This window comes from Maylandia zebra, linkage group LG11, assembly GCF_041146795.1.
Source record: "Maylandia zebra isolate NMK-2024a linkage group LG11, Mzebra_GT3a, whole genome shotgun sequence".
Classification (NCBI taxonomy): Eukaryota; Metazoa; Chordata; class Actinopteri; order Cichliformes; family Cichlidae; genus Maylandia; species Maylandia zebra.
In genome coordinates this window covers 12,924,367-12,942,673 of record NC_135177.1, presented here as the reverse complement: position 1 = coordinate 12,942,673, position 18,307 = coordinate 12,924,367, and the positions used below count along the sequence as shown (strand labels likewise).

The window sequence follows — 18,307 nt, the reverse complement described above, 5'->3', positions numbered from 1 at the left end:
AAGAAGAGCCAAACTGAATAATGCTTCCAGCTTCCTTCTTGTGCTTGTGTGAATTTCATCCTATGCCAAGAAACTGCAGTGTTTACATAAATCTGTGTCAGGATGATTGGTTTAGACACGCTGCATAAATAACAGCATCTATCCAGGATGATCCCATGGTGCATGAGAGCTGCCAACTCAGCTGGAGCAACAGCTACAGGAAAGATTGCTTCCCTCCAATACACTCGCACGCACGCATGCACACACACACAAACTCAACTGGGCAAAACTCAAAGCAAAAAAAGATCTGCAGTTGGAAAAAGCTGGACTAATGCCCAGTCAGGATGAATTATCATGTCACACCAAAAAGAACACCATTTGGACACTCACACCAGGTCCACATCCACGGTGTGGTCCAATTCAGAAAGAAATGATTTAGATGCGTCGCTGAAAATGTGTAGTTTTAGATAAACTGAAGTGGGAAACTACAGAGATGATACCGCTGGAGTTTTTCCACAGCGCCTTGGGGATGCTATCCAATGCCAAAAGTATTCTTGTATTTTTTTTTATTTTTATTTTTTTTTAATGTTCTGCAAATCAGTTCAACTTTCCTTAATCCTGGTGATGAGATGTGTATCTGCTGTGGTGATGGGTCTCAGTTTTGGCAGGCAGGACAATTCCCTGCTGTCGGATTAAGCACTGTGACTCAGGGCCAAATCTGAGAAATGTCACTCCCTATCAGATAACATTATGCCATGCTAAGAGAAATGATTGAGGACACACTCAAGCTTCAGAAAGAGAAGAAAGGGCTTCTTTTTTTCTCTCTCTATCTCTGCTGCATTTGAAGTCATAAGACATATTATTTTCTGTAGTGCCAATATAGATCTCTTGGGATATGGGAATTTATATAGTCATGGTGTCTGTTTGCCTTACTTTACTTCAAACACTGCAACTAAAAACAATTCATTATAAAGGATTTCATGTTTCTTCCATGCTGCCTTTTGGGATAAAATCCTGAGAGTCATTGTGCATTTTGAACTATATTGAGGGAGCACATTTGCTTTTCTGTTACACTTCTATTGCAAGTGGTATAAAACACTTAACTGTCTTTATCCATAATAAAAAAATAAAAAAAAGTAGATGATATCTAGTCTATGCAAATGCATATATTTAAAGAAAACTAAGCACATGAGGAATAAGTCATTTAGAGTTTGAAGAGTACATCTGCAGCTCATCTGAATGCCATACAGGACTTCTAACAGGCAGTTACGTTGCAGAAGAGTTGATGGTGCTCCCTGTGGTGACTTAATTGAATACATTTAGATTAGGGACATTATTGCTCTAATAACCAGAATCAATTAATTTCACAGGATTAAAGGAATACAAGTCCTAAGTATTTGCCTAGATAAAAATCTCCAGCTGTTTTTAGGCTTCATCCTTTTCTGCAAGTCTCTGCATATCTCTGCATATAAGAATGCAGTACAGCCTAAGTGGGGTTTTTTCAACTTAAATAGAGCTTTGCAGATAATAATATACTTCTGTTTTTTAGATGTAGATAATCAGATGCATTCAGGCTTTGACTCAAACCTTGTACATCAAACGTAGGAGCTCATCTAAAGCAGGAAAGCATCAACAGAGAAGTGGCTGCTTTCTCTAAAGCTATTAAGGCGTATCCGTCACATCATAGCTGCAGACAGCAATCATCTAGATAATATTATCTTGTTTAACAGATGGAAGCTCAAAACTGTGTTGCGATCCAGACGCGGCTCTGGAGTAAAGTGTGTTAAAATGGGTCATAGACCATTTTCTAAAACTTCATACGATGTCCCCATAAATTAGTGATGTAATCCATTCAAACACCTCCATCCAGTTTTGAAATATATTCACTTTTTATGTATTTTTGCCCCAATGTAATCTGGCCTAGATCACATTGACTGAATGCACGAGGAATGTGGCGGCATTATGTGATTGTGGTGCATAAACAGACCTTGTGACTTCATACTGTCTTGTTAGGATTTGATGTTCACTGAAGATGACTAATAATATTGTTATGAATCAGTTCTTTAACAACGAATTTAACAGAGTAATTCCTCTGATATCTCCCTCATATAGTGATACAGAGCTTTGCTGCTGCTGCTAAATTACAAACATGCTCAGCTGGCAGCAGTTGTAATGCAACAGATGCTGTAGCCTATGAGACAAATCCTCTTAGTGCATTTTGTAATTTGATTGTAGATGAGTCAGTCTGTTAGCCATGTTCCTCATCTCTGTGTCTAAAATGGTTTATGGACTGCATGGATGACCACTTCACTGCCCACTAAGGATACTGTTAGAAGGATTGACATTGTTTGAGTGTTACCATCCCACGTGAATACAACCGATCATTTTTTGCTCTTTACATAGTCTTTAACATAACCTTGATTAGCTCAGTCGCCTTAGCAAGTCCTAAAAAAGATTATTAATATGTATTATTGTGGTTGTTGTTGTTGTTGTTGAAATTTTAATAATACATACGCGATATATATTTCAGAATTTAAAATTACCTTGGCGATCTCTGTGCAACAGCGCCTCCTATCCTCCGCTGCCGTTCACAGCAGGCTGTCTGTTAGTATCACCCTTCTTAGCAGACTCCTCCTTCGCCATTTTTGACTGTAAACATCCTGTCGATTTTAAAAGGACAGCGGTGAGCGGGAGGAAGGCGACTGGCGCCATCTTGGCTGTTTTAATGAGTACAACAGGGAAGAATTTGCTGGGAGAAATAACTTAATCATTGGGGTTTCGCTCAAGAGGGGATACTGTCGGTAAGTGTGTTTGCAGCGGAAATATTTGGGCGCAGTTTTGTGTATTTTACAATAGGAAGTAAGCATGCATGTGTGAGTTTATTCACTGCGGCCTTCAGTGTAAAAGAAGCCGTTAGCCAGCAGTTAGCGATAGTATTGTGCTAGTGTAGAGGGAAAAAGTATGGGCGCCTTGTTCCTGTGCGCTTCACTTCCCCCCCCTCACGTGCTTCGTTTGTGTTCTTGCCATTTTATAAAATTTGTGGTTTTGCTCAAATTAAGTTAATTCAGTTTGATCCACATTTTCTGCTTCACCGCGAAGCTGCTCACTGCTTCTTTTGTAGTTAGCTGCTGGCTAATTTAGTTCATCCCACTTGATGGCGCCGGCTATTTGCTGGCGCAGACCACTCTTTGGCGCTTTTAACGTGTTAAACTGTCTGAAGTGCGTGTTCAAAGACGCGTGGGGCTTTTCTAGTTAATTATTGCATTTTGGAAATGTAAAACGTTGTCGTATTATTGAAGTTAAGCGCCGCCAAAGTGCGACTTTCCACAGATAGACATGTGCATTTACAGTGTTTGCCTCGGAGAGTGGGAAATAGGCGGAACTTGAATGAAGTCACGGCGCATGTTTTGATAACGTTCGAATCTCACTTTCTATGTGTAGTTAGTATCTTACCAGCAGTAAGTAACAATTAAAGTTTCATAACTTTAATTTATTTGTAAGAAAAAAAGTATACGAAGTGTTTCGAGGGAGCTCAATTGGATGAAGTATAAAGTAGCCTCGGTAAATCCAGCTAGCAAGCCCCCTGCTTAATATGAGCGGCGGCTTTCGAAGTTGTCTCAAAATGTTAATTTGAGATACAATAGACCGCTGTTTATTAAATAGAAGCATTCTGATGGCATTATTATTTAAAATATGGGGTAGTGTCTTAACGACTCATGCGACTTGTTGCCCAACTCCGGCTTGGTGGCCTGGTTAAATTTTGGATCTCTATTCCACAATCTGCATGAGTGTCCATCCGTTTTATTTGTAATGGCTTGTTTTGTTGGAACATCAAGGTTATATGTAATTAAGCAATAGGTTTTATTTTGGCTTAAATATTCAGCATATTTCTGACCAAATGATAGTTGCAGCGTATTACTAAGTAATAATCGTGTGCAACTATCCAGTGGTGTTTTCTTCGACTTTTTCAAAAAGTAGATTTGACTCTTAATCCCACATTAAGAACAGTCAAAAGTGTTGAGGATTGTATTGTTGAAGTAGGGCAAAAGATGCATTGTTTTTCCACAAATCCTAAGGGATGGTAATGCTTTTGTCTTGACTTTTTTTTTTTTTTTTTACTACTTTATTATGTTTACAGGTAAATTATACCACAGGGGTGAGCGTGTGACCCAGGAGAAGCAGGGCAATGTTCTACGCCCACTTTGTCCTCAGCAAACGTGGGCCGCTGGCCAAGATCTGGCTGGCGGCCCATTGGGACAAAAAGCTGACCAAGGCCCATGTGTTTGAATGCAACCTCGAGAGCAGTGTGGAGAGCATCATCTCACCCAAGGTAACACAACAAAAATAGTCTCAGGTATTCTGGTGGTTCTACTGTAGACTTTTCAGTCCACTTTCTATGCTTGTTTTGATCTTGAGCTGGTGAAATACTAAAACAGGACAAATAACCCTGTAAAAATTTATTTTCTTTGAGCATTTTGGGCACTTTTGTTTTTTTAGGTGAAGATGGCATTGCGTACATCAGGCCACTTGCTCCTTGGGGTGGTGAGAATTTACCACAGGAAGGCCAAGTATCTGCTTGCTGACTGTAATGAAGCTTTCATCAAGATCAAAATGGCTTTTAGACCAGGTAAGGTCTTTTTTCTGTTTGTTGAAGTTTTGATCCGTTTTCCCCAAATAAATAAAAACATTTTCCAGCCCATTGCTGTGGTACTGACTTTGATCCATTGTGCTACACCTCATAAATAAGAACCACATACAAAGTTGTGTGTTTAAAACTACGTTGCTGCTTGTCTGTGTTCAGGTGTAGTGGATCTACCTGAGGAAAACAGAGAGGCAGCGTACAATGCTATCACCTTACCTGAAGAATTCCATGATTTTGACCAGCCACTTCCAGATCTGGAGTAAGTCAACTATGTAAACGACTCTTATTTTGTAATTTCTACCAAATACTTTTGTCAATTATAGGATGCAGTGTAAGGTCTGTGTTTTCAGTCCTTGGTGTTAAGTATGACAGCAACGCATGCCCCCAATTTTTGCTTTCATCAACCATTTTTATTGTCAGTGAAGCCCATCTCATTGCACAATTGCCATCATTACACAGATTGTTCAATAACAGAAAGATGAAAACTTTGTAAATAAGAGCAGCTATTTGGTGATTCAAACAGTGGTGACAAAGACCAACATGGGCTATTGTAGCTAATGGAAGTCTGTATACTACATAGAAAAATGTAGTTCTGCAAGTTGTATTGTAAATAAATGAATAAATAAATACTGCAATTAACAACAAGTATATTGAGTTTCAGTGATGGGCTGACATGGAGGCTTTATAATAACGTCATAGGCAACTGTTTGACTCATCTCTAATACCTTTGTTTGCTTTCTCCTTCAAATAGTGACATAGATGTTGCTCAGCAGTTCACCCTGAACCAGAGCAGAGTAGAGGAGATCACCATGAGGGAAGATGTTGGCAACCTGAGCCTCTTGCAAGACAATGACTTTGGTAGGTCATTATTTATGTCCTCATGTGTACACACACACATCGCACAACCCAACCATGGTAATGGTCACCACACTTGGCAAATTTAGATTTACTAATTATGTCTTTGTTATCCATTGGGGTTTGAAATGTTTAATTCATTTCTGTGTAATGAGAAATGTGGTGTATATTTTATAATAATATCTGCTGTACTCCTCAGCTGACTTTGGCATGGACGACCGAGAGATGATGCGTGATGCCAGCACATTTGAGGAGGATATAATACATGGTGCGACGGCTTCTAACCTGTTGCTTGAGGCTGAACCTGGTCCAGCTAATCTTCCTGACAAATCCAACCACATGGAGTATGATGACTTTGGGGACGGCTCCATGGGCAACAGTGATGGGGGGATGCTGGGTGAGAAGCATATTTGTTTACACATTGGGATCTGGTGACCGCATCATCATCACTGCCACATCATTCTCATACTTGGCAAACAATTCTTGTTCTGTGAGATATGATAACATGATAAAGCTAAATGTATTATTTCTTAGTTGACAAACTGCTGAGCTCTGAAGACGGCGGCGGTATCTTTGACGATCCTCCAGCTATTACAGAAAGTGTCATGATGCCTCCAGATCATGGTGATGATGAGGATGACTTTGACAACCTCCAGTCACGTAAGTAAACAAAATTGTAGAAACTATGGTGATAAAACTCCTCAGTTGTGTGCTGTTATAAGTGACCATATTGCCTCTTTTGATGCGTGTGTCCAGCGGGCCCAGACAGCCCAGACTCAGGTCCACCAGAGCCCCTGCCTGCCATGGCTGACCAGACAGAACAGACCACTCTGGTTCACAATGAGGAGGAGGCCTTTGCCCTGGAGCCCATTGATATCACTGGTAAGTCCCCGCTCTTTTGTTGAGATGAAAGGCTGCATTAAAGAGGAGAAAAAATTGAATTGAATTCTTTATTTATTATTCTTTTGTAGCATTGCAGTTTTACTCTTCTTTTTTTTTTAATTGCGGTCCATAAAAAAAAAAAAGGGGGGCCTCTATAGTCAATGCTGCATAAACACACTCGCTCTGCAATTTTAAATGCTTAAAAGTGATTAGTTTATGGCAATAAGCACCAAGTAGCCACAAAATTAAAACCAACTACAGATAAAGTTAATAACATTACACTTTTTCTTTAGTGCTGTGATAGCTTTTCTATTTAATGTCTCTAGTTGTACTGAGAAATTTGAAGGCAGTGCTGCAAATTAATAGGACTGAAGAAAGGCTTAAATTTCTGTAATATTGATATATAATTTGCTCAGAGCAATTAACTTTTAGTTTTACTTGTCTATATTTTGCAGGATAAGCCACATAGTTGCAGGTGTACACAGGTTTGATAGGAAGATAATGTCCTCACTTCCAATAAACATGCTTAGTGTAATACATTCTTACTCTCTGGGTAATAATGGGCTATATAGAGTGGAAGCATGAAAATACAGTGCAGGCTGTATTTACGGGCATATAGTACAAATGAATTAAATGTGCCATTTGTGTATACAGCTGGAGTGATTACAACAGAACCATGTTTGCTTGGTGTAACATAGGGAAAAAACTACTAACTTCTCTGTAGACACAGCTTTAACATCATTAAGCACTTATCGTAATAATTTAATCTCCTAAGACCCGAACTCTTCCATCGCATGCATTTTTAATTTCTCTTTGATATTTGGGCATATTGGGACTCGATGAATGTAAAAACAAAGAATTACCAGATTTTTTTTTTAATTTTTTTTTTTAACTTAATTTTTGTTTCTAAGAAAAATGAGAGCCACATATGAGGATATTCGTTTAAAATTTTGATAGAACAGCAGCAGTATAATGTCCTCGTAAGTGGATATCAGGTGCTTGTAGAGCAAAATTGAGTATTTTGGTCTAAATAACCCAAAATGTGATGTCCACATATGTGGACGCCAGGTCCTAGGAGGTTAAAATTGTAATTTTAGTTGTAGGGTAGTTATGGTGAAATAACCATTGTGAACTTTTTTTTTTTCTTGTTTCTTTTCAGTTAAAGAGACCAAGGCCAAGCGTAAAAGGAAACTGATTGTGGACAGCGTGAAGGAGTTGGACAGCAAGACCATCAGAGCCCAACTGTCTGACTACTCAGATATTGTCACCACCCTGGACCTTGCCCCTCCCACTAAGAAGCTTATGATGTGGAAGGAAACTGGAGGAGTGGAGAAGCTCTTCTCTCTGCCTGCTCAGCCCCTCTGGAATTCCAGGCTGCTCAAGGTAACAAATGCTTGTGATAAATATTCATGTATTTGTGGGTAAATGCGCACACACATTGAGAACTAACACAGACTTTCAGCTGCCTGTCTGAAATCACTGCTAAGGAATATTAGCACTTTGGCGTGCTTATCACCGCTTTCACAACAGCAGTCCAATTCTCCAAGTAGGTCAGCCTCAGTTGCTGTGTAATGGAAAGGGAGAGGAGATGGAGTAGATTTATAACATAGTATTTTTTCATTGGCATTCTGTTCAGATTGTGGGATTTACAATGAGAGCATTGAAGGAGCAGGAGGTGGAGGAAGTGATTGTTTTTGCCTCTTTCCCTGTCCTTTAACACTGACGTTACTGCTTCTGAATACTAAATAGAAAATGTGTCGATGCATAATTTAGGACAATTTCCTTTTGTCTCACATGAGTCCTCCCCAACAGTTCTGCATTTTTGTTTTAATACTAACTTGTCATATAGTGGTTTTTAAATGTGTAAAAAAAAAAAAAAAAAAAAAAAAAGTAACACCCGCCCCTCTCACAAGTTGTTTTTTTTTTTTTTTTTTTTAACTTTTACATATCTGATATCAGATGTTCACACGTTGCCTGACACCTCTGGTGCCAGATGAGCTGAGGAAGAGGAGGAAGGGAGGCGAAGCAGACAGTCTGGATGAGTTCCTCAAAGAACTGGAGAACCCAGAGGTGCCTAGAGACGAGGTCTTAACTCAGCACAGAGATGTTACTGGTAAGTCCTGCTGGAAATGACGAGAGGAGATCATGTCATTAGTTGTGTTAAAGCCTCAGAAGGGAGACCATATTTCATCAAATAAGGTGGTGTTCACCTCGACAGTTGTTATTACTTTCAATTAATCTCTTTCTTTGTGTCCCTCAGACCAGCCTATCATGGAGGAGCCCAGCATACTGGCAGCCTCTGCAATGGAGGGCAGCAGAACGGCCTTGGATGAAACTGTCATGCCCCCTCCCTCCACCCCACGTGCAGTCAAACGCAAGGCTCTTGACAAAGACGGCACCCTTCCTGTGAATATCTATTTCCTTTTTTTTTTTTTTTTTTAAATAAATAAATAAAAATTATTTATGCTGTAAAATCAGCAAAATTACAGATGTCTAGTTTACCTTTGCATTGCGTATAACAATGTGCTGTTGTTTGTATCTAAAATGTATATAATGGACAGCTGATTCTTGTTAGATTTTCAGTTCTTAAACAGTGTTTTCCTAGACCAGGCTTAAAGATTTCACCTGGTTAGGGTCACATTCGTGTTAAATGTTATTTAATAGAAAGGTTCCAACAGATGAAGTTGTTTTGAATCTGTTGAAACATCAAAATGGGTCCAGTTGTAGAAATAAAACATTTCAGGTTACTGCATTTTGTATTAACTCGGTCCTGATTTTGATGTTTTCTGCTTTCTTTCCTTTTTTAGATGGTTCCCTTGGAGCCGCAGCAGTTGGCTGACCGCTCAGTCGTGCCTCAGAGGTTAGACATGCCTCAGGTGGAATTGCCCCCAGAGGAGAGTAGTCTCAACCTCACAGACCTTGTCCCTGAACTCAACCTTCTTGGGGAGAAGGAAAAAGACAAGAAGGATGAAAGCGATGAAGAGGTGAGTGGAAATAGCCTATTCTTTTATTTATTTACATGCAAAACTGGAGAATTTGTAGTTGACAGTGTTGCCAATTTGTCCAAAGTTCCCAATCAAGAGAAGTAGTTTTTCTGTCTGTGTGGCTATACATGTCTGGACCAGTTGATGCTAATCATTGTTTTGTTTTGTTTTTGTTTGTTTTTTTGTACTTTAGGAAGAGGAAGGGCAGGGTGGAGATCAAGATCAGGAAGAGAAGAGATGGAACAAGAGAACCCAACAGATGCTGCATGGTCTCCAGGTAAGAAAGCTGTTATGGTGCTTACACATTTCTGAAAATGGAATTTAAATAACTAAGCCTGTTAGCAAGTAATAATGAAAAGGCTTTGGGCAGTTCACAGAGTGCTTTAAAAAAAAAAAACAACAACTAACCTTTGTACTTTACTTGCAACATGGTTTGGATGGATTTAATCCATGGTATGGATTTAAATTTGAAACATGGTAGTCTTTTAAGAACTTTTCCTCACAAATTGACCTCAACAGTGAGAATCATCTCAAAGTTGTGTTATGTTTGATCATACATCTATTTAATGCTTTTGTCTCATAGCGCGTTATGGCTAAGACTGGTGCACAGTCTGTTAGTCTGCTGGACTTGTGCCGGAACAACAACAGGAAGCAGGCAGCCGCCAAGTTTTACAGTTTCCTCGTCTTGAAGAAGCAGCAAGCCATCGAAGTGACCCAGTCTGAGCCCTACAGCGACATCATCGCCACAGCTGGACCAAAATTCCACCTTATTTAGACATTGGAAGAACCAACAAACACTGCTTGCAACAGGCATACATTTTTGATTCTCAACTATTTTCCTTTTTATTTTGTGTTTTCCTGATGCCCCCCCCCCTCTTCTTTTTTTTCCTTCTCCTACTTCTTCCCTGGGGAAAGGGGGGAGGGATTAGGCGCGAATGCGTTGGAAACTTTTTAAAATAACAGATTTTACTGTACTACAGATTGAATCATGCAGTATTCTTGGTTCAAATGGAGCGAGGAAGAATGTTTAACAGAATATTTATAAAGCAACATTTTTCAGTCACCAATTTGTAAACTTTTAAGTTAAATTTCTATTGTCTGCTTATTCCTTGAGTTTTGTATCATTGCCCCTGTTTCAACTGAAATATTGCAGATTTTAGATAAAGCCCCCCAGTGTACTTTTCAATAAAACATCCTGTAATGACTGTCCATGTTCTGCAAAGGTACTGTTTTATTGCTCAGAAGTGTAACCTTTCCCATCCTCTCCTTGTTGCACTTGTTCTTTGAAAAACAAAATGTTTAATCTGTTTTTTAAAAAAAATTGGTCAATCTTACCTGGCATTAAATATCACGTATCAGATGTATAATTCAGGAAGTTTGTCGATTAAGTTTCATGTAAATTTCTTTTTTGTACCTTTTTAAGTTTATGCTTATTCACCTCTTTGCATTATATAACTAGGTAATGTCCTTGTTACAGTTAAGTTCATTATCCCACCTTTTTAGTCTTTGGGTAACTTCTAGTTGTGATACATCTGTAAAGATTTGAAATAAAGTGTTTTAAGTACTTTGATTACTAACAGGAGAGTATTGATTCACCTTAAATTCAAAGGCTCATTTCTGCTTTCAGTTTTTTCTTGTTGCTTGACCATGTAAAGAAAGCACTGAAATGCAAAAACCAGAGACTGGGATCAAAAATACTAAATGTTACAGTTGTGAGCATAGATGACATTGTGGGCATAGATGTCATGGAAATGTAGGGCCTTTAATAGTTTTATACTTGGTAAGGAAAATCATTAAAAGGTTGGAACAATTGTATAGTAAACATCTTTAATGACTTAAAAAAATGGTTCAAAAGTTTTAATGTATTTGGGGTTATCTTGAATGTACACTGTGTCAAACTTGTATGCACAAGCGTGTGTGTGTGTTAGCTAGCTGTTAGCAAGCTCTACCTTTTGAACAACCTTCTGGCATAATTTTGGAAGGATATTTGACCAGTCCTCCTTGCAGGATTGGTAGAGTTTATTTGAACTCAGGAATGGCTTTGGGGAGGCCTTTCTAGAACCTTAATGTTAGATTGCTGTATCTTTTAATCAGATTTGGTGTGTTTTGGGGATTGTCCTATTGAAATGGCTACTAACCATTTAGCTGTTGACTAGTCCTCTTTATTCACTATTACATCTGCTTTGTGCAATGCAATATAACAGTGCTAGCAAAATAGCTCCATATCATGTTGCTACCACCACCATGCTTGATAGCTGGTAGAGTGTTTTTAGGATTGAAAACCTCACCTTTACTTCTCCACCGATTTTAGAGCAGGGACTTGATTCTTAGTTGACAACCTCTTACTTCGTGGTGATGTAAAACTGGATAGTTTCCATTTCATGGCGGGCTTAAGCTTTGATGGTTCATGGGTGTTCCTGAACGCCCTAAAACATTCTAAACTAACTCTCTCTCTCTCTCTCTCTCTCTCTCTCTCTCTATATATATATATATATATATATATATATATATATATATACACACACGTGTGTGTGTTTGTGACCCTGAGTTTATGCCTATGTGGGGTTTTTTTCTTTAAAGTCATTAGTAGACTGTACAATCAAAGAAAAAGAACAGTTCAAAGACAGCGTTAAAAGCCCCAAAGCACCATGTAGATCATGCACATCATGAGTGCATGTGAACTTCTGACCACAACTGTATGGGGATTGCTCCTTCATTTTATTTTGTAGCGGCGGTTGTCAGCATATATCATGTTAGGGCACTTGTAGAAAAGTATTATTTTACAACTCCGATGCGCTAAATGAAAAAAAACCCCAACAACTTCAACTGGAACTTCTAGACGAGAAGTAGATCGGATTCTCAGCCTTTGTTTCTACACGGACAGGAAAACGGGCGTATCATCACCGGAAACGTCCGTCGCCGAGCACTTTCCTTCCTTTTTCCGCGTGGAGCGCAACATAGATGGCATCGCGTAAGGAGTCCAGCTCAGTATCCAGCACAGCGATGGCTTCTACTGGCGGCACTTTGGACTCTCCCGTAAAGCAGATCCAGATTGAGGGACTGGTAAGTGTTAGTGTGGGTCTGTGTTACCAGCTTCTAACGAGCGGCAGAGAAAACGGTTGTTAGCAGATGTGTGCGTTACAGTGTGAGCATCATCATGGCGGAGAGATAGTACAAGGCCCTTTCTGGTTCTGTTTAAAGGGATAAAACGTGCATGGAGCCTTGTTATTCAGTTTTTGGTAAACATATGAAAAAAAATTCTGTTTAGAGATTCCAAACTTACTAGCAGACTAATAACATGCTAATAACAATCGTCTTTTTGTTAGCCGGTGTGTAGGTTTCATTAAACGAAAGGGGTGTTTGTTTTTTGCACCAGGACTTCCCCGAGTATCAGAATTGTGTTATTGCCGGTGCTGATTTTTTTTTTTTTTTACGATGTAAAGTGTTTTAGAGGTTGCATTTGTTAGCTGTGTTCATTGTGGCAGACAACAGTACCTTCACTGGCAAATCTGACCTTTGTTATAGACCCACAGAAGGCCTGTGTGCCTTCCAACAGATCCTATTGTCTTGATTAAATTAGGCCCTTGTTAAGTGAGTCTTCTGAAGCAGAATTTGCTTTAGATGATGTTAAATCTCTTGTGGCTAGGTTAACAAAACACAGTAAATAAATTCATTTTCCCACTATTCTGCCTCTGCAGCACAAAAACTAACAAGTTACTGTTCTGCCTTTCCTGTTGGGACCTGGTGATACTATTGTCTCCCGTAACATACACAGCTAGAGAGGCCTTTGTTTCAGATTTGTTCAGACCTAGGGTTCTTGGGCACATGTATTGTAACAGTGTGCTGGTTTGTGTGGCTATTGTGTGTACTTTGGACACAAAATTTACTTCCTCGCTGACTTGTTAGTAAGCTCTTGCGACTGTTCATTAACAGGTAAATAGTGGAACATGTTCAAATTGGACTTGAAACAATCCATGGCCCCTTTCCTGTCCTGTAGTACCTCTGCAGAAACAGCAGAGGACAAACTTGCTTCGCTGACGTTCTCCCTCCCTCCTGCCCTGAGTGGCACTGGACACAAAGCAGCTCTTTTTTTTCCTTCTTTTTTTCCCCAGTGTTCCTGAACGCAGTACCAAGACTTAAACTTGCCAGCTGCTGCCTTCCTTTTATCTTGCTCATTAAAGGTGCCCCAGAGTCCTAGGCTCTAATTTCAAATCTGAATATTTCACCTCCATGTGTATTATTTAGACCCTTAATGAGATTTTCTTAATTCCTTTTCTCGGCTTTATCAGCCAAACATTTTAATCGCAACACTTAAATTAAAAACAGTCAGGAAGAGCTTAGTGTGCAGCCTCATTTGAATGGAGACTGCTGAAGGAAGGGTGTCTATTTCAGGTGGCGTTATGAAATGCGCTTCACCTGAATGCATTGAGATGCAGCTGTTGCTGACGTGTTGCGTCATGACACGCCTGTCAGAGGTTTAGCTGGAGGCTTGCCCGTAGACAGCATCACTGCTGTTGTGTAGTAGAACTGAATTGTTTCCTTGCTTTTGAAGAGGTTTCAGTCACTGATGTTGCCACAGAAGTGGAGAGCAGCACTGCAGTGGGTTCCATTAAACACCTACTGAGATCACACAATTGCCTCTGTTGAGAAGAAGCCTCGATGCACGTCAGACACGCGTCTTATTCTTGTACCACGAATTAAGGAAAAGTCAGAGTGCTTTGTGCAGGATATTTTGGCACCGTGATTTGACGGTCTCACTGACTTGAAAGGAAGGGAAAAAACAAAGTAAGTTTAATCTTAACATTTCATGTAACAGTCATTTTCCACTCTCAGCAAGAACAGTCCCTTCTGCCCCCCTGGGGTTTTTAGATAAGCCTCAGGTTCTTGAGCCTGTGCTTGACAGGGAGGTGTCATATAATAATGTAGTACAGATCTGCTGCCATGCACACAGGAGATGACTTGCTATCCAATGCAGAATCATAGCTTTACATATATTCTTCTACATAGCACAGAAGCTATACGTCATGTTTACATGCTATTTATTTTAATTTGACATTCAGAGTTCCTTGATACACTCGCTGAAGCACTCGCTGAGCAGGTACTTGAGCAAAAATAAAGCACGACTGCATCCAGTGCGGCTGCTCAGGTCAAACAAACTTGCATTGTTGAAATGTGAAGTAAAAAAAAGAAGACTCGGTCAACAATAATCAGATTTCAAGCAGCTCACTGTTCCACAGTTGAGTTGGTTACCTTGCTGAGAGGTCGGAGGAGTGCAGCCTTTTGCCGAGCACTGTTGGTCACGGTGGCTACTGCTTGTTGTTCAGTCACATCTTTAAAAAACATTAGTCCAGCCATGTTTCACCACCGAGTGCTTTAGATGTGCGAAGGGAGAGAAAAGGATGAGTTTGAAATATGAATAAAACCCTAAACAGGGAGGCTAATATCAATAAAATAGTAATAGATAACAGTGATACTCCCGTTTGTGGTAGTAGGTGGCTGTGCACACATGGGTGTGTGTGTGAAAGGAGGCACATCTATACCTAATATAGTAAATATTATAATATAAACTTTATCCACTGCTAATTAGTTGCAGGATCCCTTTGTGACAAATAACTAACAGACCAGTAATTAGCTGCCTCTCCAATGAGTCTCTTACCCCACTGTTGGATGCCAACTAAACCATCCTGGGGAGCAGCTGGCTACGGTGGTCCCTGTTCTGCTCCGCAGCCTTGATGGAGCAGCACATGAACCAGTCCTAAACCGGCTGCAGGTTCTGGTTAGAGTGGCCCTCCAGCTCGCAGCAGATCCTCAGAGCAGAACAAGGACTATTGTTGCCAGCGGCAGTCCAAGATGGCAAAGCTGGACTCAGTCTGACCGTGGGATGAGAGACTCTGAGAGCCATGAGAGCGACTGGTGAGTATGCCAGGAAGGAAACACAAGATGGGAAGGGGAGTAGCTGTTTAGCAACCGAACTTTCAAAATAAGACTGAGGAAATTGCTCGTTAGGAAATTGCTAGTGGATTGCGTCATTCTTTTGGGCAGGAAAAAAAAAGGGTGAAATGGGTAGATAGCCAGATATTATTGGGGCGGGACCTCTGTGGGGAAACCCTGGATAAGCAGTTAATCATATGTTTTGCTGGATATGCTGTGAATTCCTCAATCATGGCAGATTATTCTCCTAGCAATGAAAATACTACATGTCAAGGAAATTAATGGCTAGACTTTGATCTTAAATTAGATTAAAAAAAATTAATTAAAAATGACTAAGGTGTATTATGGTTTCAGATGAGGTGTCTCAAACATGAAACTGTGCACTGGTTTAGACCAGGCTGCTATCTTGATGGACTGTGCAGCAGACAGGACGCATGATATGCATAAATATCCTCACTATAAATTAGCTGTATTGCTCTGACCTCTGTACTTTCCTTTTAGTACATTTTTTGGATTATTTGTCTCCCCACATTGCTACAGCTGCTCCCATCGGTTGTTGCCAGAGTCAGTGGCTGCTATACATCAGTCTTGGACTACTTCACATTACACGCCAGACTTGGCCTAGCAAAATCAAACATGTTTGAGAAAGATCTCACCACGCCAGCAGGCGAAAGCTGGCAGATGAAGTGGGAATCTGCCGTGGTCTTCATCCGTGGCTTAACCCAACAGACGACTCCTGCCACACAAAAGTATTTTCTCTGTCAAATATTTTGCAGGCGGCGTTGAGTTTAGAGTCCGTTCACACTTCAGCAACGCAAAAAAGAAAATAAGGGTAAAAAAAACAAAACCTCATTACGCGATCGTCTCTCTTGCTGTACTTTCTCATAACTTGAGCCCCGTTGTGGCAGGAATATAAGCCCCTTTGTGTGAGCGAGGCAGAAGATTTATGATAAGAATTAAAGGCAGCCAACAGGGGACTTAGACCGCAATTGATTTTGCACAATTCAATTTTAAGCTTGTTGATTTATAATGCACTGTCCACATATCAATCTTGGGCCTCTCCACATGAGGTGAGATCACTGGGTTAGCTGCCGGTGTACTGGATCAATAAAATTATACGTGAGTTTGTGTGTGTGTGTGTGTGTGTCTGAGAGCGTGAGTAGTAGGGAGGGATGGTACTGGAAGGAGAGTTGGCATGTCTTTGTGGGCATGCAGGTTTGCACAGACGTTAAGCTTTCCAGGCTTTGCTTACAATACCTGATGGCATTTACTGAGCGCCAGGAAGCCAGTACTACAAATCCACTGAAACCTCCAGGCTTCCTTCCTTCCTTTTCTTGTAGTGCAGATGCCTCTTTGCTTCCTGTCTTTAAAGCATTTCTGTGGATTCAGGATTTCTCCCCCCCCCCCCTTTTTTTTTTCCTTTCTTTTTTTTTTAAACCCCCATCGTGTTTAGCCCTATTTGTTTGACCTTGTTGGAGTTGTTTTTGGCCGACTGTCCATCTCTCACCTCCTCCCTTTTTGCAGACAGATGCTGTTTAAGTGTGCGATGAGCAGATCGCCAAGAGCTAGATAGCTGAAAGCATTGTGTATCCGTTGCTATCTGCTCTCAATGATGGAGGGAGACTAGAAAAGCTATTTGCTGGTGGAAAAAGGAGCCAAAGCTCAAAGGGGACCGGGGACAGGGTAAAGCAGCCAATGCCACTGTTCCTGGAGACTTCGACTGTAGCCCTCCTCTCCCCTGCCGGATTCCTTCTTATTCTTCCTCGCTCTCTTTGCTACACCTCACCTACTGCCCCACTGCTTTCTTTTTGTCATCCGTTCCTTCATCCACCTGTTTCTCCGTTTCACATTTGCACTATTGCATTTCCTCGCTACCCAGCTCCGCCACCTTGCTCCCCTCCATCGCGCTCCCACTCAGTTATTTTGCTGTTTCTCCCTCCCTTTCCACCCGTGTCTCTCTTCACCGACCTATTGCTCAGACCTTCCTGCCCTCTCAGTCAAAAATGCCAAAGCAGGCAGGCAGGGAATGAGATTTGTTTTTCTCTCCACTCCAACCCATTTGGTTTTTCTTCTCCCGCCTCTAGCTCTTTTTACTTGTTGCATGACAGAGCCAGCGCTCTATTGAAATAAATCATCTCCCCGGACAAGCACGCATGTGTATGTGTATGTTTGCGCGTGCACGAGCAGCTGCCCGAGACCAGCGAGGGCTCCCTTATGGTGGTGTTGGCTCTTTTGTTGTGAGCATGGCTTTAGGACTGCCACCCTGCTCCTATGTGTGAATGTGTATGTGTGTATTATTAATGCCTCTGGCTGTGACCTGCCCACACTGTTATCAGCGTGATTTATGCTCTCCCCCTCCACACAGCGCTTTTCAGCTTTTTGTCCTGTTCCTGTTCATTTAGACGCTTTACCTTCTCTGCTCTCTGCCATTGCTTTTCAGTTTTTTATTTATTTATTTTTTGCTTGTCAGTATGCCTGCCACATGTTTGTATTGTGCATGTGCGATAGTTTTTCCTCCGCCGTCCTTGGTGTCAGTATCACAGCATTAGAGCTTAAACCCACTCCTGAATCATTCGGAGGCTTTGTCCTATCGGCCCATTTTTATCTGGCATTAAAAATTAAATGCATACGATGATGCATGGACACTCTGTCCAGATGAAGCACGATTATGTGGGATATCGGAGTACGAGTCCAAATATACCCTCCCACTGTACAAGGATGGCATTTTTCTTGAAAATTTTATGTGTGCCGCCTCTTCGCTCTCCAGTGTAAATTGCTAAGCTGCACTGAATACTAACTGCCCTTTTGTACACACTCAAGATCAGTGATGCACCAGTGTTTGAGCCTGCAGGTGGTGCTTACCACAGCGGGCTCCAGCACTCAACCACAGTCAGTGATAGCCTTAGTAACTTGTCCCAGAATTTCTCCTAACATAACAATGGTTATTTTTTGACAATTTTGTGGTTTTTATGTAAGAGCTTAGTGGCCAGTGAAGAGTGCAGAATGCTTCATTATGCAATCTGTTACCAAAGTA

At 40.8% G+C, this 18,307-nt stretch overlaps 2 protein-coding genes across 2 annotated transcripts in view; both read left to right on the top strand.

Annotated features, from left to right (window-relative positions):
• The first annotated feature begins 2,623 nt into the window (after positions 1-2,623).
• LOC101478831 (double-strand-break repair protein rad21 homolog A) lies at positions 2,624-10,912 on the top strand. Its single transcript, XM_004568075.4, has 14 exons — positions 2,624-2,780; positions 4,118-4,309; positions 4,477-4,606; positions 4,781-4,880; positions 5,373-5,479; positions 5,676-5,873; positions 6,011-6,136; positions 6,233-6,358; positions 7,518-7,741; positions 8,318-8,471; positions 8,619-8,764; positions 9,166-9,342; positions 9,536-9,619; positions 9,926-10,912. Exons 2-14 carry the CDS (start codon positions 4,166-4,168, stop codon positions 10,115-10,117), a joined length of 1,908 nt encoding a protein of 635 aa, XP_004568132.1. The 5' UTR covers positions 2,624-2,780; positions 4,118-4,165; the 3' UTR covers positions 10,118-10,912.
• Positions 10,913-12,248: 1,336 nt separating this feature from the next.
• LOC101478558 (eukaryotic translation initiation factor 3 subunit H) overlaps positions 12,249-18,307 on the top strand; it is a 59,984-nt gene continuing 53,925 nt past the window's right edge. The window contains exon 1 of the mRNA XM_004568074.5: positions 12,249-12,405. Coding sequence (XP_004568131.1) covers positions 12,304-12,405 — 102 coding nt within the window. The 5' untranslated portion in view covers positions 12,249-12,303. The remainder of the gene's footprint in view (positions 12,406-18,307) is intronic.

Coding starts and splice junctions, on each gene's coding strand:
- LOC101478831 (XM_004568075.4), top strand. CDS start 4,166: ATGTTCTACGCCCACTTTGTCCTCAGCAAACGTGGGCCGCTGGCCAAG. Junction 4,607..4,780: donor CAAAATGGCTTTTAGACCAG/GTAAGGTCTTTT, acceptor GTCTGTGTTCAG/GTGTAGTGGATCTACCTGAG. Junction 8,765..9,165: donor ACAAAGACGGCACCCTTCCT/GTGAATATCTAT, acceptor TTCCTTTTTTAG/ATGGTTCCCTTGGAGCCGCA.